Raw genomic sequence first — 25,459 nt, 5'->3', positions numbered from 1 at the left:
TAAACATGCCCAGTTCTTTCAGTCTCTCTTCATAGGGCTTTGTTTCCAGACCCTGATCATCCTGGTTGCCCTCCTCTGAACACGATCCAGCTTGTCTGCGTCCTTCTTGAATTGCCACCCTCCCACTGAGACCCAAGCCTGCTGCTTAAGCGCAGACCAGGGGAGCTGGCCAGGATTATGAGCAGAAGCAGAGCCTTGCTATGCTCCTCTTTGTTACGCCATGGGTCTGACGGCGGACCCCTGGATCAAAGCCAGGGTTCTGGGGTAATCCTGACGCTTACAGTTCCCAGCAGCCCCTGCAGCCCTAAACGCAGCACGCTCACTTCCCCCACAATGCAAGGCCTGGCCTAGCCACAGCCTCTTCCCGTCTTTCTGGCAAGTACTAGGACTTCAGCAAGCATTCCTGGCCTAGGCTCATGACAGCTGGGTCCGCCCACCCAAACCCACATCATTCCTGCAAGGCAACTCTGGGAAGGCGGGCGGGCAGCCGGGCAGCCGGGCAGGCAAGCAGGCTGGCTGGCTGGCTGGCTGGCTGCTCTCAGTAAAAGGGTAAATGATTAAACAGTGAGAGGAATATCGTGAACTGTCAGTCAGGGCTTTCCAAGACCTCTTGCACGGCACTGGCACAAGGAATGTGGCGCAACGAGGAAGTGGCCACGCGTAACCCAGGCAACCCCCCACTCACCGCAAGCACCTCTGTCACAGGGGGGCAGCAACGTCCCAGCACCCACACAGCTGGACCGAGGTGCCAGGGCGATGGGCAGCCTCCATCAAACTCCGCATGGAGAAGGTACAGCACCATGTACATTGACGGTACCATATAAATAAATAAATAAATAATAATAATAAAGGCTGAGAGTCCCGGGCGCCTTTCCTATGGAAAGCTGCCGCCCTTTCTTCCTCCATGATTTTGATGGGGGTGTGTGTGTGTTGTTCATGATTCTGTATGTTCTGTTCTGTTTCGTTGTAAGATGCCATGGATGCACGTTGGGGCAGGAAAACCGGATAGGCATCATTTAAATACATAAATATGGTGACAATTCTTCCACACCCCACAACCCCTCGGCCACTCAGGAAACTTGGTAAAGAGCTACTGTAGGAGTTTGGCTTTGTCTCTTGGTCGGAGATCCGCCTTCTCCCACCAAGCACAGATCTTTTTTGGTTTTGCTTTAATTCTCTCTGGATTGTGGGCTCTGCCTGCCTTGAGCTGCAGCGCGCACGTTCTTTGCAAGGCATCTTGCTGTTTGGACCAATGAACTGGGGGCTGTCTTCATGGCGCGGGGGTGGCGATGCGTTCCCCCCACCCCAAACCCCACACTTTCGCTCCTGTGGGGTTGCGCCAGATAATCCCCATGCCGAGGAGCAAGTGAGGGGCTTATGGCGGTCATCCGCTCCCTCCACCATCTCTCCCTCAGCAATGTAGGGTGAGGAGGAGGAGGAGGAGGAGGAGGAGGAGGAGGAGGAGGCGGCAGCGGCAGCTTGGGGAAAGAATTCCCAAGTCTAAGTAACACATCAGTGTTTAAAACCAGTCTTACAATTTGGTAGTCAGGGATTAGCAGGCACAGAGCTGAAAAAAGGATGAGAAACAGATAAATGACACACTGGATGATTACAATGGGGAAAAATATATTTTGAGCAAGGCAATGGGGGGGGGGCATTCTAGTGGCCATTCGGCTCACCCAGCCCCTGCCAATCAGGGGTCACCAACCGCCGGGAACGCTGCCAGAGTGGCTCCTGTGCCAGGCTGCCCTCGCTCTGGCTGGGAAAGTCAGGGTAAGTCCCTCACGTTTCAGCCGCACGTCTTCGGCTCTTTCTTCCGGGGTGGTTTCGAATCTGCGGTTGCATCGGCTAACTGACGCCACGCAGATTCGGAAACACACCAGGGCAAAGAAGACATCAAGACACCCCCCACCCCACCCCAGCAAAGCATGCAGCCTGGATAGAGGCTAACGTCAAGGGATCCTTGCTAGGTCTACTTTTAGCGAGACAGTGTGGTGCAGTGGTTAGAATCTTGGACTGGGACTGTTGGTGTGAGGATAAAATGGAGAGGAGGAGGATTGTGTAGGGCCGCCTTGAGTTCCTTAAAGGGGTGGGGGAGGCAGGATATAAATGTAACAAATAAATAAATACTTCAGCTAAGAATAAACGCTGTTATTTTTCTCCCACCTGAAGCCCACAGAAACACGCTGTCAAAACGCCAATATGGACGACGAACCCGTCTCTCACTCATGAAGGCAGAATCCGGATTGCTCCTTGGGAGGAATCTACCCCATTGTGAAGCAACCGGCCATGGCGCAGAATCCCATGGAGCTGGGGGGCTTGCAGGTGTCTCCCACTTATTAAGGCACTAGAGGAGGGCCCCTGCGAAGAGGAACATGGCAGCAGCACAAAGAATTATTCATTTCTTCACTCACTAAACATGCCGTTACGCTATGAGTCACTGCTGCTGCTGCCCACTTTTCACCATCACTGAATTGGGAACGTTTAAGCCCCCCCCGGCCCTCCAGGCCCACATTGCCGGCCTACTTCTCCATTCCTACCTGCCACCCTCTGGAGGCCACTCTGCCTGCCATGCAGAAAGCCGCCCACCCTTGGGCTCCTCTCCACCCACCGGCTCCGCCCACCTGCAAGGTAAGAGCATGGCGGCGATGTGGATGTCGGGAGCCACTCTGACTGCATGGCCCTCTCACTACAACATCCCGCAGGGAGACAAGAGGGAGCAATGGTGCCCCATCTACTGAGGAGCAACGAGAGGTCATGGCAGGTGAGACGTCGGAAGAAACGTCCCACCTGGAGCGGGTCAGCAGCAAAACCAAGTCAGGCCCCTGGCTGGGATGTTTTGGGTAGAGGACCTCCCATCTCAGGGCAGCAGGGCTGACTTAGGAAGGTCCGCCGCTCAGTGGCAGAAAGTCTGCTTTGCCTGCAGGCGGCCCTGACACCTCCAATCAAAGCATCTCGGGGAGCTGGGCTGAGGAAGACCCCCTTGCCAGGGACCCAAAGGAGCCACTGCCAGTCAGAGAAGACCAAACGGGACGAGAGGCCACCTGGCCACCTGGCTCAGTGGAAGGCAGAGGTCCTGGGCCTGGCGTTCAGAAGGCCTCTAACGCCTACCGTTATGAAGATCTCCTGTAGCAGCAGGGCTGGCGAGGGCCTTCCTTTGCCTCCGCTCTCCGAGAGCTGATGCCAACCAGCATCAACAAAATGAGCCGTTGGCCTGACCCCACAGGAGGTGACTTCCCAGGTTCAGCTAGGTGTGTTTTCTTTCGAGGTCAAGGATGGGCCAAGCATGACTAGGACAGGTAAGTGCAGCCAGGTGGGTAAAAGAGTAAGGCATTCGTCCGGGGTCGTAACTTGTGTGGCCACATTGGCAAGGCTGCTTCAGTGCTTGCTCAAAAGCGGGACAGCAGGAGGGGACCATCTCAACGGTGCACGGTGCACGGTGGGTTAAACGCATCAGATCTCATAGTGCCTGTTGCGAAGCAGAAGGTGGCCTTGTGGAGATCTGTGGGTCTCTTAGCAGGATCCGGGCACCCCACGCACCAGCAAACATCTCCAGACTTTCCTTGGAAGCTTGTCTTTGGGCAGCTTATTGTCTCTTGAAGCAGGAAAGGGATGGGGTCAACTCCATGCTGTACAAAATTATGCAGGGTATGGAGAATGTGGAAAGGGAGACATTTTTCTCCTTCTCTTAACATACTAGAACCCACTGGGGTCATCATCCCATGAAGCTGATCGGTGGGAGATCCAGGAGAGATCAAAGGCAGGACTTCTTCACACAGCACATAGTTAAATTATGGAACTCACTACCACAAGATGTGGTGATGGCCACCCATTTGGATGGCTTTAAAAGGGGGTTGGATACATTCCTGGAGACGAAGGCTATCCGTGGCTACTGGCCCTGATGGTTGTGTGCTGTCTACAGTATCTGAGGCAGGAAGCCTGTGTGTACCAGTCGCTGGGAACATGGGTGGGAGGCTGCTGTTGCACCATGTCCTGCTTGTTCGTCCCTGGCCGATGGCTGCCTGGCCCCTGTGTGAACAGAGTGCTGGACTAGATGGACCCTTGGTCTGATCCAGCACCAGGGCACTTCTTCTGTTCTTAAAGCATGGGTTTTATCCAGGTGGGCAGGATTACAGCGGCCCTCAGGAAAGCTTGGTGACTGCCCTGGGCTGGGCTGGGTGGGCGGCCCACGCCTGCCCTGGAGATCCAGCCCCACCTACTGCTCCCCTCTATGGGCCAGAGGAAGTGGGCCTTTCATCTGACGCTGCAACCAGTTTCATGTCATTCCAGCCATTCAGTATCCTCCTCCTTTGTCAGGATGGAAGGATCCACTTTGCATTCAGGTGTTTTCACTCTCAAGCCTTCTCTCCCGTGTGCCTGTGTGCAGCTCAGCTGGACAGGGGACGGATGTTCCGGCTTCTCTTTGAATAGGGAGGCAGTCAGTCCTCCCCCCTCAGCACTAGAGAGCCACTGTAAAAGTCCTTTTCTTCCACGTTACATGCAAGCAACACCCAAAGGGCTCAGCTCGGTGTACCTCTGCTTGAATCCACCCAAGAAGCAGAGCTCTGACCCAGGAGGGAACGGCTAACGTTGCCCTCTGTTCCCATTACACCAGCCTTCGCCCTTCTGGCAGCCTCCAGGCACGGTGGACTACAATCCCATCATCCCACCGCCAGCTATCAGGCAGCCAGGAGTGGGAAGGAGGGGGGAGTCTCCGTAAAGGAGAAGCCAAATGCCTGATAACAGCTTTCAGATTTGTTTGACTGCAGGAACTGCTTCAGAGTTACCAAGTCTTGGGTTCCACCCTCAAGGGCAGCCTAGAAATAACTGCAGAGAGATTTCAGGCGGCTACTTCACGCAAACAGCCCAGTCCGCTCCTCAACAGCCATGTCTTGAGCCAGAGAGGAGGAAGCTGGCCGGCCCCACCCCAGCCAAGAGGCGACTTCTGTGATCCTTTCAGCATCCAGGAAAAGCCTCCGGTAAGGCCGCCACCGCTGCACCACCCCAGTTTACGCGAAACCGATGAAAAGGACGCTGCGCTTCATCTCCCGGGCGGGGCCAAGTGGGATTTTCCACTCGCCAAGACGATAACTCTCCACGTGGACCCTTCGTCTTTCCAGGAAAAGTAGTTGGCCTCCGTTCTCTTGGAAAGTTTTCGGTTTATTCATCTTTCTCATGAAACAGAGCTGAGCGTGAAGAAAAGCAGGAAGCTGTAAAGTCAACTTCTGTTCACGCTAGAGAGCTGAGCAGCCAGGAAGATGACAAACCCTGTTTGCTCCATCAGCTCTAAATTTGGGAATAAAGAGCTATCTTTAAAGCTGTGGCAAAGAAACAAGGCCATAAAGAGGAAGAAAGCGACACTCCTGAGGCGGGGCTCCCGGTGCCTTGGCTCTTAAAGCCTCCGTGGCGTGCAAGAGCCCTTCCCTCCCCTCCCCCTCAGTTCCTCTGCAGCTCTGCAGACCATGAGAGTTGACGCCCTGATCCTGGTGTTGACAAAATGTTAAGGCAAAATGGAGGCGGGAGGGGAGGGGGGCTTCTCAATTGCCACACTGCTCAGCCCAGCCCAGCCCAGCCCAGCCCAGCCCGTCTTGTCTTCCTCGGATGCCGGCCGGTCTTCTGTCAGGACTGCGCCAACCGATCCGGCCCTACTCCCACTGTCCAGGAGGCACGCGGGGCTCACGCCTGCGCTGCTTGGTTCAACGGCTTCCCGCCATGACTGCAACGGGGAGCAGGGGGGCACCGTTCTTCGGGTGCAACCCACAGCTTGGCCACATCCTCAGAGTAGAGCTGCACGCATTCTTTGGTCCACCAGATGCACTAGCGGTTTGCCACGCATTTGGTGTGCGCTGAGGTGCAATCTGCAGCCACCTCTTGCTGATGGGCTGGCCGGCCGGGCCAGGCCAGGCCAAGGCTGCTGCCCCCTTTGCCATCCTCCCACATCGGCTCCTCTGATGGATCCCTTCCGATACAAGGAGCAGCTTTTATACCAAGGCGAGGAAGAGTGAGAAGGTGTCAGCAGCTTCTGGACCTGCTCAGACCCATCCAGTGAAAATGCTACCTGGCTGAACCGGGAGTCTTCTCCCTGCAAAGGGCAGGCTTTGGACACCTCCTTGCCTGACCTCCCCTGTGGTTTGCTTCACTAGATCCTGACCATAGCACTCACCTCACTATAGAAACGGATCCCAAACGCGGCTGAGCACCCCGGCACAGCTGCCAGCCCTGTGCAGCTCCGTCCTCAGATGGGCTACCGAGCATCGGACAGGCTGCCTTGATTCTGCCCCAGACTCCGTGCAGCCTGCATGGCAGGCACCAAGCTACATGGGAGTGATGGTTTCTCCCAGGGCCTCAGACCTGTTTTCAAGGGCAGAGCAAAGCCATGGCCCAAGTGGAGGCACGGCAGAGGAAAGTCGGCCTCAGCTGGGATCGGGAATCGGGGCTTCAGAACAGGGCTCCATCCCGCCCCTCTCTTTTTTTGAAAGCAGCGATTTAAAACAACAACAGTGGTGTGTGTGTGTGTGGGGGGGGTTCAGAAGGGACCTACTTCATCTCTGACATCCCTGTGTGGCTCTTCTGGGTTGTTGCTCTTCTTGCCTTTCCGTTACTGAACCAGATCTCGCTCCTCCAAGACCAGGATCTGCAAAGGTTGTCATACCAAGCCTCCCAAAACCATAAGTAGACATTGACTTGAGCTTTCCCGGGGTTTAATCCATGGCTAAAGGAGGACAGCTCAACTGGCAGCGTTCACCACTCATCACCGGCAATATGAGAAGGGAGAGAATGGGGGCCGGTGTAAAGGGGGGCAGGGGGGCGCGTGGAATGCTGGGGAGCATCCAAGGAAAGGAGAAGTCCGTTGGTGACAGTTGGAGGGAGAAGAGGAGAGATCGTGGGGGGGGGGGGGGGAGGGAGGGAGGAGGAGGAGGAGGAGGAAAGCCGTGAGGATGAGAGCGGTCACTGGAAGGAAGAGGGAGACCGGACCCTATAATAAAAATAACAGAACTTTTTTTTATTACGGGATCCAACTACTATCCACCCAGTGACTTATAACTGACATCAGTGCCACATACTGAAAAGTCATTTGAGGCTGGACGCATTTGCATTTTTGTTTTTCCTTTGCTCATATGTGTTATTAACTTTGTGTTTAACGGTTGTAATCTATCCTATAAATAATTATTGTTAAGCATCTATCAGATTGTCAGTCCGATTCTCCTCATCACAATCATGTGCCAAGTGCATTACATGGAGCAAAGGTTCTGGTCTCCGAAGGAAACATCATCACCTCCCCTCCCTGCCCCCCCTGTCTCTCACACACACACTCGCAAAGGAAAATGGTTTGCAAAAAGTAAGTGGCGTGTGTGTGTGTGTGTGTGTGTGTGTGTGTGTGTGTGTGTGTGTGTGTGTGTGTGTTAAATCCCACAGGAGTGAAGGTCCTGCATTTTCTCCAGCTTACATGGGCAACCCTATTGCCAACGTGGGAAACCTTGGCAGGGCGAGGGAGCAGGTATCTTACACGGCCACATCAGAGGAGCAACAGACACACTACAGGGCATGGAGCAAGGGGCTTGATTTCCAGGCAGCAGAGGAACCGTAGCTCAGTGGTCATTGCCCCCCCCCCTTTGCAAGCAGAAGGTCCCAGGTTCAAGCCCTGACTTCTCCAAGGAGGGCAGCAAAAAGAGCCCTGCCTGGAACCCTGGAGAGCTGCTGCCAGTCAGTGTCAACAATACTAGGCTAAATGGACCAGTGGTCTGACTCTGAGCTTTTTCTAGACAGGGCTTTTAATCGACACTATCTGCTTTGGTTTTGTCAAAGAATTGAGATCCGAGCATTACATGAAGGGTGTTTCTTTTCCTGCTTTTCCACTACTTAAAAGGTTGTCACACAGAGGAGGGCCAGGATCTCTTCTCGATCCTCCCAGAGTGCAGGACATGGAATAACAGGCTCAAGTTACAGGAAGCCAGATTCCAGATGGACATCAGGAAAAACTTCTTGACTGTTAGAGCAGTATGGCAATGGAACCAGTTACCTAGGGAGGTTGTGGGCTCTTCCACACTAGAGTCATTCAAGAGGCAGCTGGACAACCATCTGTCAGGGATGCTTTAGGGTGGATTCCTGCATTGAGCAGGGGGTTGGACTCGATGGCCTTGTAGGTCCCTTCCAACTCTGCTATTCTATGATTCTATGATTCTATATATAACGTCTAAGAGGCACTGAGGTACAGCAAAGTAGCACAAATACACAAGAGGAAATTGTGCTTTCTTTTGCTTTCACTATTAAATGCTGCATTCCCCTGTGCTAAAAAAAAGAAAAGAAGAAGAAGAAGCACTTGCCGACAGTGCTGGTTAGATACAGAAGTGAAACTAAAGGGTCATAAGGCCATCTAAAGAACCTGTGAGTAGGGAATGACAAGCACACAATAAACGCCTCATGTAGAAACGCAACTTCCTACACCAGCACAGACTTGCTTCTGGCTCTGACAGGTTGTGCAACTTCCGCCCCTGTTGCTTAAGCTTCCCATTGAACAAGGAATTGCCGCCCGCCACCTCTCCACCCACCCACCGCTCACCGCCACCAAAAGGCTGTTGGAGAACATGGAAGCAGAAGCGAATGACGCTTTGAGTGATAAGACCAAAAGAAGGGAAAAGACCTGCAAGCAAGAGTCTTGGAGCTACGGGAAACAACCCCCGCCCCGCCCCGGTCCCTCTGGGAAAGGTCCTTTCCTTCCTCCAGGACGGCCCCTCTGCTGCACAGGGCCCCACCCAGAGGGGGCTGGATTGGAAAGGACCCCCAAAGGCCATCAGGGCGTGTGGTTGGACCCCCAAGCCTGCTACGCTTTGAGCCGGCCATGCCAAGGCTAAGAGTATCCCAGGATCCTGCCATCACACCAGCTCAAACTTCAGACTGGCAGGATTCCATTCCACATGGATCCACTCTCATTGGGAGTCATGTGTCCAGCTTTGTGCGCTGCGCATTGGAACGGGTTTCTGAGGGCAACAAAGATGGTCAGGGGGAGGGAGGGGAAATGTCCAATGAGGAAAGTTCGAAGGAACTGGGGCTGTTTAGCCTGGAGAAGCGAAGACAAAGAGGGGTAAATGACGGCACTGGGACCAGAGAAGAGGGCCAAGACAGGTCTGCTTCTGCCCCAGAGGGCAGGACTAGATCTAGAGGGCTGAAGTTACAGGCGGTCAGATGGTGGCTGCACACTAAGAGACGCTTCTTAATGGCAAAAGCTGTTTGAGACTGGAAATCGGGATCCAGAGGGCGGCTGGAGGACTCTCCTTAGCTGCAGGTCCTCAAGCAGCAGCTGTTGAAGACCTGCCAGGAACGCTCCAGCGTGGGGTTTCCTGCCTTGGCAGCAGGACACACGAGGTGGCCCTGAAAGCCCCCTCCCCCCTTAGATTATATAAGGAAGACTTGGATGGAAGGAGAAGTTGACAAGGACATCTCCACCAGTCGGCCTGCTTTCCCTAACAAATTGCAACTTAAGCTAATTTTTAAAGGGATGCATCCGCAAGGAGGCATTCCATGGGCTGAAGTGATGCTCCCACTCTGACCCCTTCAGAGGGAAAGAATCCCAAGAAACAAACACGCACGCACACTCCTTAAAAGTTATCTCATTCACTTCTTGCTGGAAGATGTTGCTCTGGAGCCCCCGTCTGCTCCTCAACCCCCCTCCCCAAATCCAAGCCCAGCCCAGCCCCCGCCCCCCAGCCCCGCTGCATCATTCAGGCACTTCTGCCTCCATCAGCTCACAGCACTTCTCCCAGGATAGTGGCTGTAACCAGAGTGCCAGGCCAGTGGGCGCTGCGCGGCTGCTACTGGGCGGGCGGGTTTGCACCCCCCAAGGAGCCTGGCAGGAGCCTGGCAGCTGCCTCGACGGCTCGGCTCACTTACCTTTCAAACGCTTTTTGCCAGATTTCAGTTCAAACCGCGGCATCCTGGCGGCTCCTTTCAGCAGGCTCCTCCGGAGTTCCTGGAGACCAGACAGAGAGAGGCTCTTTACTCGGGGGCCATCCCTCCCCTACCTGGCCTGGCCACTGCGGGAATAAGGTCCTCCAAAGCCTATTTCCTGAGGAAGCGGACACGGTTCATGTGGCAGGTATGGTTACACGGCCGCCGCCGCCGCCGCCACCACCGCCGCTGCCACCGCCTCGCTTCCACTCACCTTTCCAATGCACTCTGCGGAGAGGGGGCAGGTGGTTGGATTGTGGCGCCCACCTACCCGGGATTGGGAAGAGGGCGGAGGAGATGAGAAGGCGCAAGGCAGCTCCCACCCACCCCTCCGTTGGAAGGCAGGTGCCCAGCCAGCGTGGCAGAAGCCTGGCCAAGAGGCCCCGTTCGGCAGGGGACGCGTTTTGCTTCCTGGCCCTCTGGCTCACAACGCCAGGCCAGTGGGGGGAGGAGGGATGTCAGTCTGGGCCAAGAGGTGGAAAAGCCAAGAGTCAAACAAGAGCTTTGCCCAAACAAAAAAACCACCCTCCAACCTGGAGCGCTGTTGCAGGGCTCCGGGCGCCTCTTTTGATTTGAATGGGCCTCCCCTGGACGAGCTGCATTTGAAATAAGCGGAGCGTGACCCTGTAGCAGCAGCAGCAGCAGCAGCCAGCACAACGCACCCAGCCTGTCTGTCGGCACAACCGAGGGCCCACCTGCTCCTGCCACACCTCCGTCAGCCCTTGGGCAAAGCTCCACCCTCTTGCCTACCTAAGATCCTGGCAGAATGGAAGAAGCAAGAAGGGGAGAAAGGCAGGACCGGCCCCCGAAGGCCCCCTGCAGAGCAAGCAGCTCTTCCAAATGAGACAATCCACCTGTCCCAGGGAAAAGCCACCGGCTCGTACCCCTCAGCTCAGGCTCCTGGTCCCTGGGGGGCCTTAGGCAGACACGCTCCATGGCAGCCCTCCCTCCCTCCCTCCCGCCAGCCCCTTCCCTCTCACTGCCGCCCGCTGCTCGCGCTCCTCGCCCTCTTCCTCATCGTTGCTCCACCAGCTTGACGGGCAGAGGGGCCAGGAGCAAGCAGGCCGCGGCATCGGAGGCTCCTGCGTGCTGCTGGCACTAAATCAATGCTAAACAGCAGCAGCAGCTGCAGCAGCCCTAGTGGTGGTAACAGACTTGTAAAGCGTATAAATGCATCCATCCTTTGTTACTCTTTTCTCTCCGTTCTTTTGTCGTCCAAGTCTCCCTTCGCCTCCTGCCCCTGTCAACAGTGCCGGTTCCTCACGACAGGGATGACGTTTGCAGAGACGGTTGGAAAGCAGCATGTACACGGAGGATGAGGATGAGGATGAGGATGATTTCTCCAGCTGAGGAGACGCCATGGGGAGCCCAGAGCAGCAGAGGAGGCCAGATTGAAGGCGTTCGTCAGAGACCTCCCAGGGCACGGAGCAGCCGCCGGGAGACAGGGTCTGGTTCAAGGCCATGACGGGGGGAGCATGGCGCCCCCCTCCCTCTCCGCTGCAGCCCCAATCCAGGTCAGGGGGCCTGTGACAGTTTCGTAAACCAACATCGAGCCGGCAAGGGCCACGCGTGCGAGTCCTGCCGTGTGTAGTTTGGCTCTTTAGAGAGTGGAACGGCACGGGGAATGGCGAATGGGTGACGTTCCGGGAAGCAGAAGGGGACCTGGGAGCTGAAGGCATCAGGAGCATTTGGCAATGATACTGTTACATGCACAGAGAGGTGGCAAGTAACCAAAGAAGGGCATGTGTAGGCTACTATCTGGGAAGAAAATAATCTCCGGTAACATGAGAGGCTGAGCAATTAAAAGCCACCTAGTTTACCTTCTGTGCCCAGAGTTCGCTCATTTTAAACAGCAGAGAGAGAGCGAGAGAGCAAGAGAGAGAATGAGATCACGCATCAACAGCAGTCAACTTCATCAGATGGCTAAAATAATTTGCACGCAACACCGTGATGCCGTGAAATTGCCGCGACCAGGCCCTTTACACCATGGTTGCTCATAACCAGCTGTATGAAGGCTCCAGCAGGTAGACAGACCCATTGGGAAGGTTTTTCTCCCCACCCGCTCCAGAAGTGGGGAGACCCAATCTTGACACCCAATGGGAGACACGTTAGAGCATTCCTAAAGCTCCCCCCCCCCAGTCATGTAAAAGCACGGCAACATCACCACGTCGCAGTAAAAGAGTCCTCAGCAGCAGATGAGCGGAGATACAGGATTCCCCCCCCCACTCACCCCCCTCCCTATAAGATGCATTTAGGCTGTTTTAAAACCCTCTGTTGGTGCCAATGGAGGCTTTTTAGGAGGGCAGGTTTTTGGGGAGGGGGGTTGCTGCTGGAGAGGGGAAGGCTAACCTTTCCAATGCTGTGACCCCCCCGACCCCCTCCAAAAAACTTGCCCACTGTAATCATGCTTTTTAAAAGCCTCTGTCAGTGCCAATCAGGGTTTTTAAAAAGCCAAATTGCAGCAGGGGAGGGGCGATTTCATGGGGGGGGCGGATGAAGAAGGAAGGGCTACTCCTCCCTGTCCCTCCCCAATGCTGTGACCCCCCTCCCATACTCCATTTAGGCTTTTTAAAAGCCTCCATTGTTGCCAGTGGATGCTTTTTAAAGGTCTACTTGCAGGGCATTTTGAGTAGGGGGGAGTCTGTGTGCACGCAAGCGAGCGAGCGAGTGTACATGAGCGTGCCCTCAACGCATTGGTTTTATTTATTTCTTAAAAGCTTAGTAGTGCCCTGGGGGCAGTGAGGCCTGGAGCCATGGAGCAGCCCACCCTGTACGCTCCTATTTCGTTTTCCGTTGTTTTCAAGGCAGGCACGGCATCTGGGCTGGAGCCCCAGAGATCGTGGGCCAGAAGCTGTAGCCCCACCCCACCCTGAGGTCAATGGTTAATCCAGCCCTGCTGACCTGGGCTGGAAAAGGTGCCAGACTGAAGCCCCAGAACGCCACGAAGCTCGAGGGCGCCACGGCCAGTGGTGGCAAAGCAGTGCTGGAGGGGCTGGGGGGGGAGGTTGAGGGAGCCGAGAGGCCGCTCCCGCTGTCCCACCCCCACTGCCGCTCCTCAACGTCCTCTGGCAGAGTCGGTCATTCCTCCCCCCACTCTCAAGGCGTCCCGGAATTACCCTCCCAGCTGCAGGATTCGAAGGCGCAGCTGAGAAGCAGGAGCGGGCTCATGGGAGGAGGATCTGGCCGGCCGTCAAGCAGCGAGCAGGGGGGCGGGGGGCTCAGGCCGCGGCGGTGATGCTGTCCTTCTCTCAGCAACATGAACACCAGCTGCCCTTGGGGCACAAAGGCAGACGTGGAGCAGAGGGGACTTCCAAGGCACGGGGTGGGGGGTGGGGTGGGGAGGTCCTTCCCTGGCTGGCACGACCCTGGAGCATCTGCCACTCCTGCCTGCTGAAGGCCCCTCACATGAGAGGGCCCCCTCGGAAGCCTCTCCCTCTGGCCGCCCCCAGGCACGACCCCCAGGCCAAAAGCAATGACCTCCTGAATGCTCCAGGCCAGGAGTTCCCTTGCCCTGCCCCACTGGCACAAGCTCACCCACCCCCCAAGCGTGAAGGAAAGTGGCAGCGAATGCAAGACAAAGCTCTAGAATGGCTCCAGGAAGCCCTTGGCAGCCAGCGCTGCAACCGAAGTTCGGAAGGAAGGGTGTTGCTGCCACAATACTGAGGCACCACCTTGCTAATGCTCTGAGGGCACGGCATTGTAGCCCTTCCTGCCTCACCCAAAGCAACCCTTTGAGACTGAGGTCTGGGGCCAAAAAAGAAAAGAAAAAAGAAATAATAAATGTGTGAGACACAGCAGTGGGGAGTCCCAGTCCCGACCCGTCCCCAACGCCCCTCTCCCAGTTCTAATGAGATCAGCCCATGAAGGGAAGTCGGCCCTTGATTGCACACCGCTTTGCAGCCCTCTTGCTCCCAAAAGAGCCCTCCGACTACGTTCAGTCCCTAGAAGCAGCAGCAGCAGCCTAAGTTCACCAGGGGCAAATCTACACAGAGTCTTCGGGGCGCCTGGAGTGCGCCTGCAGTGCGCCCCGAAATCAATGATGTAGACAGTACCTTAAGCGTTCCAAGAAGAGGCGGAGGAGGAGGAGGAGGAGGCCCCGCATCGCCCCTCGCGGGGACGGGGTGAAGAGTTGCCGGGCCCGGCGGCTTCGCCGGGGAATCGGCTGCGTCCTTGGTGCCGCCCACCTGCCTGCCGGCCTCCTGTTGCCGGCGAAAGAGCCACCTGGGCCCACCCGTGTCGGAGATCTCGGCGGAAGAAGCCGCCGCCGGCTTCTTCCACCGAGCTCTATGACCCGAGTGGCTCTTTCGCCGGCAACAGGAGGCCGGCAGGCAGGTGGGCGGCGCCAACTCTTCACCCCGTCCCCGCGAGGGGCGATGCGGGGCCTCCTCCTCCTCCTCCTCCTTCCCCTCTTCTTGGAACGCTTAAGGTACTGTCTACATCATCGATTTCGGGGCGCACTGCAGGCGCCCCGAAGACTCTGTGTAGATTTGCCCCAGGAGGAAGCCCATGACCCTCACTCCATGACGGTCAGGCCAAGGGATGCCCTCAAAGCAGGTGTGTTGCCCGGCACTTAAAGATTTGGGGCCCAAACCCCACAGGATACAAATTTGCACAACATTTGCATGTGTTCTTCATATGCAAATGTAGAAATAATTACTGGGATTTATTTAAATTTCGCAGGAGGCAAAGCCAGCCAATTAGTTTCGCATCCAAACCACCCCAAATAAAATAAATTCTTCAATCAATTTGCACTTCACCTGGGATGATACCAAATCAGTGGCCCCTCTTTCGTTACGGTTGATTTGCAACGGAGGGAGAAAAGGTAACCTGAAGGGGAAGTAGGTGGGGGAGAGAGAAGAAAGACAGAGGAGGGTGCGTTGTGTGTGTGTGGGGGGGGGAAGAGGCAGAGTGGGCACACGGGGGGTGCCAAGAGGAGGGGGCTGCAGAGCCAACCTCACCCTGGGCCCCAGGAGTCAAGGCGTCGCTTACTGTTGTTGCCAGGAAAGGGCAGGGGGGGATCCCAGGGGGCTGCTGGGCGAGCACGGAGACAAGCCGGAGAGCGGGCAGCAGCTCAAAGTCAGCTCTGGGGTGGAAAAGCCATCCTGACAGGGCGCCCTTGAGGAAGGCGGCATGCTAGCCGAAGGGCCAGTCGGCCACTGGCTTCAGAAGGCCCGGTGGCCGGAGGGAGTCAGCTGGGGCCGCCCTCCCCTGCTGGGCAAACCAGAAGCCGGAGTCAGCAGGGGGGGGGGCTTTACAAGCCGCTTGAACTCTGCTGTGGACCTGTCAGCCCTTGTTGGAAGGAGGGAGGCTGGCTGCGAAGGCCAAGCCAGCCCCTGGCCCAGAAGCGCGGCCTCTTGAGGGAGGGGAAGCCCTGCTGGCCCTGAGGGAGGACTCTGAAAGGCAGCTGAGCCTGGGTCCCCTCTCCATTCCTCAGGGCTACGTGCCCCCGGACAGCCTTCAGGGTGCCTAAAAGCTCTTCACGTGGCCTGGTGGGTTTCATTTGGTGGTGGGTACTCACGTGGCTGTGAGAATAATCTGTGTGTGTGTGTGTGTGTGTGTGTGTGTGTGTGTGTGAGAGAGAGAGAGAGAGAGAGAGAGAGAGAGAGAGAGAGAGAGAGAGAGAGAGAGAGAAGAGAGACAGAGACTGAGAGAAACCCGGACAGAAAAGGGAAGATGCCATTCTTACTTGGACAGGCCACTGGTTCTGCTGAGTGACTGCAATGGGGCATGACAAAGGAACTCCAGCTTTTCCTTCTAAAGGTGAGTGGCAGCTGCTTTGGGCTGGGCTGCTTAATAGTCCTTTGCCTCTCACCTTTCCCCACCTGACCCTCAAAACAGCGCCAGTACTGACATTTGGGTAATAGGCAAACGCCTTCAAATGCAAATCACTTAAAGTGGTGGACGGACCAAGGATTGTTTACACCCGCCAGGAGCTTTGGGGGACTGGGTTAGTTCCCAAAGGTAAAATGTAATTAATGAAAACTAACAAATATTTTCTTTGCTCCTGATCTGAGGAGGCCTGGAATTAAACGCAGGTTCTGCTTTTAAGCTGGCCTCTCAGCTTCGGGATTTTAGCCCGCAATGCCTGTACTTGAGCGCGTTGTGCTGGAAAGGTTCAACCCGTAGGTGAAATTCAGAAATGAGCCTGTTCTTCACATAGGCTGTAGTTGGGTTTGGTGGTGGGGGTGGGGCGGTGGTGAATCACCCTAACTTAGGGCTGCAACGAGGAAGTGACCCTCACTGAGGGGCTGTCCAGCACGTTGCTAAGGTCTCTGTGATGTCCCCCAGAGCTCTCTTGCTCCCCAAATGGGCCCTTTCCTGCCCCTTCTCATCTCCATCGCCCCTGGCAACCTGATCTGTTAGCCCTAGCCTTCTGGCAACACCAAATACTAGGAAAGGTGGCAACCACAATGACCAGTGAAGACAGGTGACAGGCCAACCCAAGTCACAGAAGAAGAAGAAGAAGAAGAAGAAGAAGAAGAAGAAGAAGAAGAAGAAGAAGAAGAAGAAGAAGAAGAAGAAGAAGAAGAAGAAGAAGAAGAAGAAGAAGAAGCCGCGCCTAAACAAGAATGTCAGTGGTGGTCACATTTGCAAAGGTCTTTCACAAGAAGAACATGTGTATTCCCAGCGGCATCCTGAGTCTCAGGTATCCGCTGGTACCACATGGCGTGCTGCAGCTGAGCCCACAACAGAAATCCAGCTCTGTTTAAGGTCCTCTTTGGACCTAGACTCAGCTCCTCGGGAGGATGAGTTGCCCCGTTGCTTCTTCACTGCCAGGCTAAGGCACTCTGCACGAGTCAAAACACCACCGTCAGCAATTCCTTTCTTCCCCCAGGTAAGAGAGTTGCTCTCCAAAAGAGCCCAGTGGGTGCTTTGGACACTATCCAGCTTGCTCCACCTAGTGAAACAGCTACGTTTGCCTCGGACTCAAACCTCCTCCTAGACAGCAGGCGCTGGGAGCAGAGTTTCCCAGGCCCTTCCTCTCGAACACCAGCCAGGCCGCATCTGGGGCCAACAGGAAAGTAAACACATCACCAAATGAGGTCCCGTCTTACCCTTGAAGGTTTCTACCAGCCCCAGAAACAGCGGTGCTGGCTGCCCCCATGGCACTTTCCGACTTCCAGATGTGTCAGGCTTCGTCCCGCCCTAGTTCAAATCAGATTCGTCTCGCACGGTGGTGCGTGGGAGCGCAGAGGAAACAAAGAGAAGCCCATGCACATCTGACATGAGGAGCCAGCCCCGTGCACGCCCGTCTGAGGGTCTCAGCTCCAGGCAAAGGCGGGCAGGCGGGCCTCTCTGCGAGGTGACGTCCCAGGGACTGCAGAAGTTGGCTCTGCAGAGTTTCCTCCTCCTCCTCCTCCTCCCCACGCTGCTCTGTGGGCTTGGCCACGGGCCAAAGGCTTCTGTCAAGTTTCTTTTTTCCTGTTTCCTGCCGATAGGGAGAGCGCATTTGCTTCTTTCAACAAGTCCCTCCAGCTGCCAGGCACAAGAGGCAAAGAACTTAGATACCCAAGGCTGAAACTGAAGTCCGTAGGGCAAGCAAAGGAGGGCCAGGTGGTGCCAGTCAGGGCACCGATCAAAATCAAGGAAGAGACAGCAGGCACCCCCCTTCTCTCCCTTCCTCCTGGGAGACGGCCTCCTCCAGAGCTCTCCCAACCGGCTCTTGGATGTTCTGCCTCTCCCCACCCCACACACGCGCCTTGACACTCCTTTGCCCATACATGGGGGGCGGGGGAGACCGAGTCCAGAAAACAACAACATTCAGAAGCAGACTTAGGATCAAGTGGAACCTGCCACGGTTCTCAGTGACTCTGTTGCCAATTCGGGTTCCGGGATGTTCTCCCATCATGCCAGGCCACACTCTGCCTCACCCAAAGACGTCCAGGCCTTTGCTCCAGCAGATGACATCACTGATGCCTGCAGATCATGGTGGCTAAGCGAGACATCGAGACAAACCAGTTGCTCAGCTCCAGCGCTCCACAACTAGTGGAGAAGTAGAGCTTCCAAATCACGTGAGGTCCTGGTTCCTCTCTATTCAGCCCTGGTTAGGCGTCATCTAGAGTATTGCGTCCATTTCTGGGCTCAACAATTCAAGAAGGACGCAGACAAGCTGGAGCGTGTTCAGAGGAGGGCAGCCGGGATGATCAGGGGTCTGGAGACAAAGCCCTATGAAGAGAGACTGAAAGAACTGGGCCTGTTTAGCCTGGAGAAGAGAAGATCGAGGGGAGACATGAGAGCACTCTTCAAAGACTTAAAAGGTTGTCACACAGAGGAGGGCCAGGATCTCTTCTCGATCCTCCCAGAGTGCAGGACACGGAATAACGGGCTCAAGTTACAGGAAGCCAGATTCTGGCTGGACATCAGGAAAAACTTCCTGACTGTTAGAGCAGTACGACAATGGAATCAGTTACCTAGGGAGGTTGTGGGCTCTCCCACACTAGAGGCCTTCAAGAGGCAGCTGGACAATCATCTGTCAGGGATGCTTTCATCAAGGGATTCCTGCATTGAGCAGGGGGTTGGACTTGATGGCCTTTTAGGCCCCTTCCAACTCTGCTATTCTGATTCTATGATTCTAGTAGTACGATCTTTGGATCCAGGCTAGGCAAGGCACCCCCTGGTAGGCACCACGCAGCCATGCGCTGAAGGGTGGGGGCGGCTCACAGGATCCATTTCATTGCTAGAATCCCAAGATCCACCAACCAGACCCAGGTGGAAAACTTTGGGCTTAGGGCCCAGAAATCCACTTAGAAGCCAAGAACTGAGTAGCTCTGACCACATGCTCAGCTTGGGAATTTGTTTTGCTCACACACCCCTTTCACGCACAAATCCTGTCATCTTCTCTTAACCTTTCATTTCAGCATCCTAATTTGGGGGTGGAGGAGCCTTTTCCATCGGCTTCAGTTGCTAACGTCTGGGACTCAGGCGGCCTTTCTGCCCATCGACTGCAGGTTGCCCAGGGACGATTGCCCAGCGGAGCCTCGCCTGCCTTCTGCCCCCATCCCTGCTGTCTGGGGTAAACACTGAAGTGGTGGCGCGGCCTTCCCAAGTTGACGTGAGGGACACCGCCGTGTAACTGAGGGGCCGTGACCAGGCAGCCATAGGCAGGCAGCAGGCCAGGCCAGGCCAGGGCAGCTCAGGAGAGACTTTGCTGATGAAGGGCACCCTGAGGAACCGCTCTGGAGGAGGAGGAGGAGGAGGAGGAGGAGGAGGAGGAGGAGGAGGAGGAGAATTCTTTCATCAGCGACACGCTCCCAATAATTCAAGCAGTCTTATGAGGAGGGCGGCCAGCCTATAGAGCTCATGAACCCAAATAAAGCTTATCGGTCAACGTCGCCACCCAGAAATGAGGCGAGGTTTGGAGCAGGGAGCCGAGCAGGCCGGAAGGTCTGGTTTGAGAAGAGCTGATACTCCAGCAGCAAGGTATGTTCAGCTGCAAGGGGAGCGCTACAAGGCAGGCGCATGGGTGGCCCTCCCCCCCCCCCCGCAGCAGGCGTTGGGTGATGGGTCGGGGAGCCTTGCCCAATTGAGAACAGACCCAGGGCAACCTTCTTCCGGAATCTCCTAAAGGACGCTGTGGTTGACTGCAGGATTCAACTTCGGAATGGTGCTGTTCATCCGGTCTTCCTGCAGGTCTTGCCGTGGCCCATGGGGCGCGTCAGCTTAGACTTGAAGATGGGGCTGAAGTCGCTGGATGGAACGTTTAAAAACAAATTTGGTTGCCCTCCTGGCTGAAGGAAGAGAGAAAAACGAGCCTGCGGGCTGATTCAGACCTGGCACAAGGCACAGAGAGGGGAGCAGCAGCAGGGAGAGAAGGCGTGTGGCCGATTTGCTTGTATGGAACTGTAGATGCAGCGAGAAGGGGCAGCCGAGGCAGAAAGGAAGGGATACGGGCCCAAGGCAGCCCCAGGCCCTGCCCTCTCGTGCTCGTGGCCTGGACGAAAGACACTCGGCCTGCCTTCGTGGCACCGCGCAGCTGCCGCTAAACCCCGCAGCTTTGCCGCTGCGGGTGGTGGCAGGTAATGCCGGTGGCCATTCAGCCCGCCGGGTCTGGCCCTGCCTAGCTTCCGGTGACCAGTCAGAAGTCGCCTTCCGCCTGGCAATGCCCCCGGCTTGATGATGGAGTGAGGTCAGATGGCGGAAGAGCCGTGGTGACCTCGCTTCAGTGGGAAAAGTCAGGGCAAGTCCCCGACCTTTCTCAAAGTGCAGCTTCATCTGTTTGCCCCACAGTGGCTCTGAATCGGTGGCTGCATCATGTATGTGACGCAGCGCCAACTTGCAGCCACCGCAGAGCGAAGACAACGTTGAGACAGACTTCCCCCACAGCCACCTGCCAGGACTTTTTTCTTTGCTTTGCTTTTCTGCCTGTTTTTACCTACTCCACCCTCACAGTAAGGATGTTTGCAGATATACATTATAACCCACCCCACCCCCCAGAATATCATATAACAGCAGCCAGGACTGGATACTGGTAGCAGCAATATACAGCAAAGGGAAGGAGGCTGTAGGGGAAAGAAAAGCGGAGCGGGGATGAGCGGAGGAAGTGGGGCCTCTCTCCATGTGGCGGAGATGCACTGTCTGATGTGGTCTCTGGTCCCACGGCAGAGGTTAAGGTGACGACCACGGAAAAGGCCAACACTGTTATCTTTCCGGCGCCAGGTTAAGACTTTCCTCTTTGCCCAGGCATATGGCGGCACATCTTAATCACCCACTTGTTTAGGTTTGTAACAGTTTTTAATGCTTTACGTTTGTATGTTCTGTGTTTTAGAATTTAGAATTTTGTATACTTGTTTTTATCTCAATTTTAGAATTCCTGTAAACTGCCCAGAGAGCTCTGGCTATGGGGGTGGTGTATAAGTGCAATAAATAAATAAACAAACAAACCAAAGTGAGGGCCGCACACGTTTCTGGTCCCCACAAGTCTCCTGTAGCTCCCATTTAGTTATCATGACAGACAGGCGGGACTGAACCCTCCGTGAGTTTTCTCTTCAACTGATCCAAAGCAAATCTTGCAGCCCCTGTTTAAGCCTGCTGCCTGCGGGTGGAGGAAGGGTCTGTCCCTAGCCAGACAGGTCGGCCGCTGGGCCCCTCTCTGTGGCTCTCCCTGTTGAGCTGGAAGTCTCCTCAGCGTGCGCTGAAGCCCCGTCAGGCACCTCACAGCATTAGAACATCTGCCCTGTTCACATTCTTCAATGCTCCCACTGGGCTCCAGCTTCGGATTATTCTGCGCGAGTCAAGATGCAGCAAACCCACCCACCCACCCCCAATTTACCTTTGAGCGCATTTTCTGGTGATTGCCAGGGGAATCTCACAAGGGAAGGATAATTATAACTAATCAAGCCAAAGACACAAGGAAGTCAATAAGCCAGGAGACGAAAGCAGCAGAACTTGTTAAAGCTGCACAGGGATTAAAGGTCTTTTGGGAAGCGGCATGTTATAGCAGGACTCGTGCTGGCAACACACACAGCCATCAGCTCCAGCAAACAGCTGCACACGGCTGCGAGCCCCGGCGGCTCCGGCCCTGCTGCGTGGCTGCGCTTCCCTCTGGCGAAGCAGAAGCCTCCGAGCAATGCTCGACTCACTTTCCCCCCAACACCGCTGTGCACTTTCTGGAAGGATACAAAGAGCACAGAGGTATCTTCTCCCCAAAGCTCCTCTGATTCAGAGTTGGCAAGTTAAGATAACGCCACATAAAACAAGAGCAACTGACGAGTGATACGCTTACAGCGGTAACTGTCTAAGCCTCCAAAGTAGTTGCGTGAATGGGACGGCTCGCTGCTTCCTAATAACTCTTTGTCCCAATTCACACAGAATGGTCTGGGTGTCTGTGGCGTTACACCCCACAAGTCAATTCCCAAATGTATGTCTGCAGTGTGCAAGTCTGTGGTTTGTAGAATGTTGGCCTGAGTGGGCGGAGTTAGAACATCTTGGGAGGGGGGAGGAGTGAGATATATAAGGGAAGGACTGAGCGGATTGGGAGTTCTTGTTCTTGTCCTTTTCAGGAAACCTTTTCAGGGAGACTGGTTAGGGACTCTTAGAGTCTGTAGTGCTCTCTGTGTTTATGGTACTTAAGTTCTGGGGAATTTGAGAGTCAGTGTAGTGAGTGGTGTCTTTAGAGTGCCCGTAGTGGAAGTATATTAATCAATACTGATAATAAAGAAAGTTCGAGAGTGATTGTGTGAGAAAAAGGAAAGCGCGAATGTGAATGAGTGACCGGATTGTATGAAAGGTTTCAAAAAGGTTTTTAAATGTTGTTATTTGAAACAAAGCTTATGAACTTTTAAAAATAAATTTTGATTGTTTGTTTTAAAACTACCACAAAAATCCCACGTGTCTGTTTGGCGTTTATCATCTTAAGTTTACACATTCAGCACCCACTCTGACAATCATTCACCTCGGCAGATATAACTCACAGCGCATTATTATATATATTAAAATCCTTCTCCATTTTAAACCCCTTTCTCCACATAGTTTGGAGGAAGGTGGGCTTTATCCCTTGCCTCAGGCATATCAAGCGGTGGTGCTTGGCTTGAGCAGGGAGTAGCCTCGGCCGGGTCTGGGGTTCAGAGCCTGTGTCGCCCCATAATAAGTGGTGGCAGACGTGAGGTCTGGTGTTCAGAGCCTGTGTCGTGGCAGTGTCCCATCTCAAAAAAAGAAAGAAAAGGATATCAGAGAGCTGGAAAATAGCATTTTGGGTCTCATGAAGGCGCACGGCATTGCACAACAAGTTATTGTTTATTTATTTATTTATTTATTTATTTATTTCATTTTTATACCGCCCAATAGCCGAAGCTCTCTGAGCGGTTCACAAAAATTAAAAACATAATGAAACAACCACAAAATACAGTATCAAAAGCACAACCAGGATAAAACCACGAAGCAAAATTGATGTAAGATTAAAATACAGAGTTAGAACAGTAAAATTTAAATGTAAGTTAAAATTAAGTGTTAAAATACTGAGTGAATAAAAAGGTCTTCAGCTGGCGACAAAAGGAGTACAGTGTAGGCGCCAGGCGGACCTCTCTGGGGAGCTCATTCCACAGCCGGGCTGCCACAGAGGAGAAAGCCGCCCTCCTAGTAGCCACCTGCCTCACTTCCTTTGGCATCTTCGATGGCAAAGGAAAGCTGTCATGATCATGAACAAGTAGTTCCACATCTGACAGGCAACGCTTCGACACCGTGTTTTATTGGCCCCTTTCCCCAGCCTCCACTGAGGGATACCAGGATGCACAAACCAGGCAATCCTGGGCAACCCATAATTTTGGGCTTTGGCTCTATCATGGTTGGGTGTTGTCAGGTATAGGTTTCAGCAAGTTGTAGTTAGATTTATTAGAACTACATTGGAATGTCTGCACAAGCTTATCTCTGTCAGGATTCTCAGGGAAAGAGTTCACCCCCCTCCGCCCTCTGGCCTTGAGCCGCATAGAGTTCCCTGGGAAAGGGGGGGGCTTGTTGAAGGAGTCACTCAGATTGTAGCGTCATCTTGGTGGGCTGAGCGGTGCTGCCCTGTTTGGACACAGCCATGGCTTATGGGCCAGAGCCCCTGTCTGTTAGGTGGTTTGAGGCAGGCCCATGCCTTCCTTTATAAGCTGGAGCAAAGCCAAGGAGCCTTTGCTAGGATCATCTTTTGACTCATGGCCTGAAATCCCTCCCTGTTTGGACCCGTCACTGTTTGGGACTTTGAAAACACTCTGCACATGGACTCTCTCCTATTTGGACTTCAGATTTCTAAGAACTCTGCCATAAAAAATACTCTGAGGCTTTTCATAGACTTGAACTCTCGTTTGTTGTAGATTGTGCGTGTTTGTTCATCAGCCGCTCAGTGTAAGGGTAGACTGGGGCTGATTTTTATTGTTGGACTTCTTCTGTGCAGACTCAGGTGGCAGGGAGTTCCCTGTGCTAAAGCAGCAGCACGGGAGTTATTGTGCCTGAGATTTTTACCCAGCCCGGGATCTTGTTTAGGCTTTGGCCATGTTCCCCGAGTTACCCACGTGTGGCCGCGTTTGCTCGCTCCCTTGGGATGGTTTGTTAAGCCTTTCAAGAATTCCCCATTGTAATTGCCTGAAGGTTTGTATCAGGAATCTTTCCCCTCCCTTGGTCAGGTTTGGAAACCATTTTTGGAACTGTTAAGATGGCAACTGGGAAACTAGCGGCTTTGCTAGACCTACCGGGTGTTCCGTTGTTGAGGAGCGGTTGTTATTGTAATGAGTAGCATTTTCACTGTACGTTACTTTTTACCCTAAAGCTTTCTGACCATATATCAGCTGACCATCTATCATACTAGAACCCAGGGTCATCCCATGAAGCTGATTGGTGGGAGATCCAGGACAAATAAAAGGAAGGACTTCTTCAAACAGCACATAGTGAAATTATGGAACTCACTACCACAAGATGTAGTGATGGCCACCCATTTGGATGGCTTTAAAAGGGGGTTGGACAAATTCCTGGAGACGAAGGCTATCCATGGCTACTAGCCCTGATGGTTGTGTGCTGCCTCCAGTATTCAAGGCAGTAAACCTGTGTGCACCAGTTGCTGGGGAACATGGGTGGGAGGGTGCTCTTGCACCATGTCCTGCCTTGTTGGTCCCTGGCCGATGGCTGGTTGGCCACTGTGTGAACAGAGTGCTGGACTAGATGGACCCTTGGTCTGATCCAGCATCAAGGCACTTGCGTTCTTATGTTCGTAAGTATTTTTGAAGTGTGTAACCATTAAGCTTTTTACCATGAGATTTCCTCAAATAAAAGAAGTCTCACCGATTGGGCGTCCTGTGTCAATTTGTTAGCATGTGTGAATGCTGGAGGGAACGGGAATCCACAACAGGTTTCTGGCCAATAGGGACTCTGTTCTCGGACCACAGGCCACTAATGCTCCAAGTTACATATGGGACTGTTCCTGAGTCAGACCAGTATTGTCCACACTGACAGGCAGCGGTTCGCTAGGGTTATAGGGCAGGATTCTTTCCTCACCCTACCTGGAGAAGCCGGGGATAGACCCTAAGACCGTCTGCATGCAAAGCCCATGCTCTGTCACACTGAGCTGTGGCTCCTCCTATCTGCCAGAGAAGCCCATCCTAGCAGCCACGGATGATGGGGCACTCTACTCCACCGTCCCCCACAAAGATGGACTTCAAGCCATCAGGAATATTATCTGCGGTGGTATTATAGCACATCTTGTTACCAAACTCTGCCCCCCTCACCCACAATTGCTTCATCTTTGGGAGAACAGGCATCTACGGATCAATAGCGCTGCGCCAGGCTCACACGGGGTTCCACCACAATATGCCAAGACCTAGGCTGACCTGAAATCGTTTCTTGGCTCCTGCCCCCCAAATCCTCTCCTCTGCCTTAGGTGCCTTGGTGACATCTTTATTATCAGGAGAAGCCTGCCCAGTGAGAAGCATTGTCACTGGGACCGACCCCCAATATCCTAGTAATCCAGGGGAGATGGCATAAAACCCTTTAGCAGTTCTCCTCCATACGTTGCAGAAATAGGCCTGGGCTAACCCACGTTCCTAAC

General features: G+C 54.3%; 1 protein-coding gene across 2 annotated transcripts in view; it reads right to left on the bottom strand.

Moving 5' to 3' along the window:
• The window catches only part of LOC134400092 (phospholipid-transporting ATPase ID-like), an 82,546-nt gene that overhangs the window by 50,973 nt on the left and 6,114 nt on the right, over nt 1–25,459 (bottom strand). Inside the window, exons 1-2 of one of the 2 annotated variants that reach the window (XM_063128364.1) lie at nt 17,001–17,150; nt 9,889–9,967 (exon numbers count right to left, since the gene is read on the bottom strand). In XM_063128364.1, coding sequence (XP_062984434.1) covers nt 9,889–9,931 — 43 coding nt within the window. In that variant the 5' untranslated portion in view covers nt 9,932–9,967; nt 17,001–17,150. Of the gene's footprint in view, nt 1–9,888; nt 9,968–17,000; nt 17,151–25,459 lie in introns of those variants that run through there. The other variant, XM_063128365.1, reaches the window with a different exon arrangement.

This window comes from Elgaria multicarinata, chromosome 6 (genome assembly GCF_023053635.1).
Source record: "Elgaria multicarinata webbii isolate HBS135686 ecotype San Diego chromosome 6, rElgMul1.1.pri, whole genome shotgun sequence".
In the NCBI taxonomy this organism is placed as follows: Eukaryota; Metazoa; Chordata; class Lepidosauria; order Squamata; family Anguidae; genus Elgaria; species Elgaria multicarinata.
Note: the sequence above shows the minus strand (reverse complement) of the source record. Positions and strands in the feature narration are given on the sequence as shown.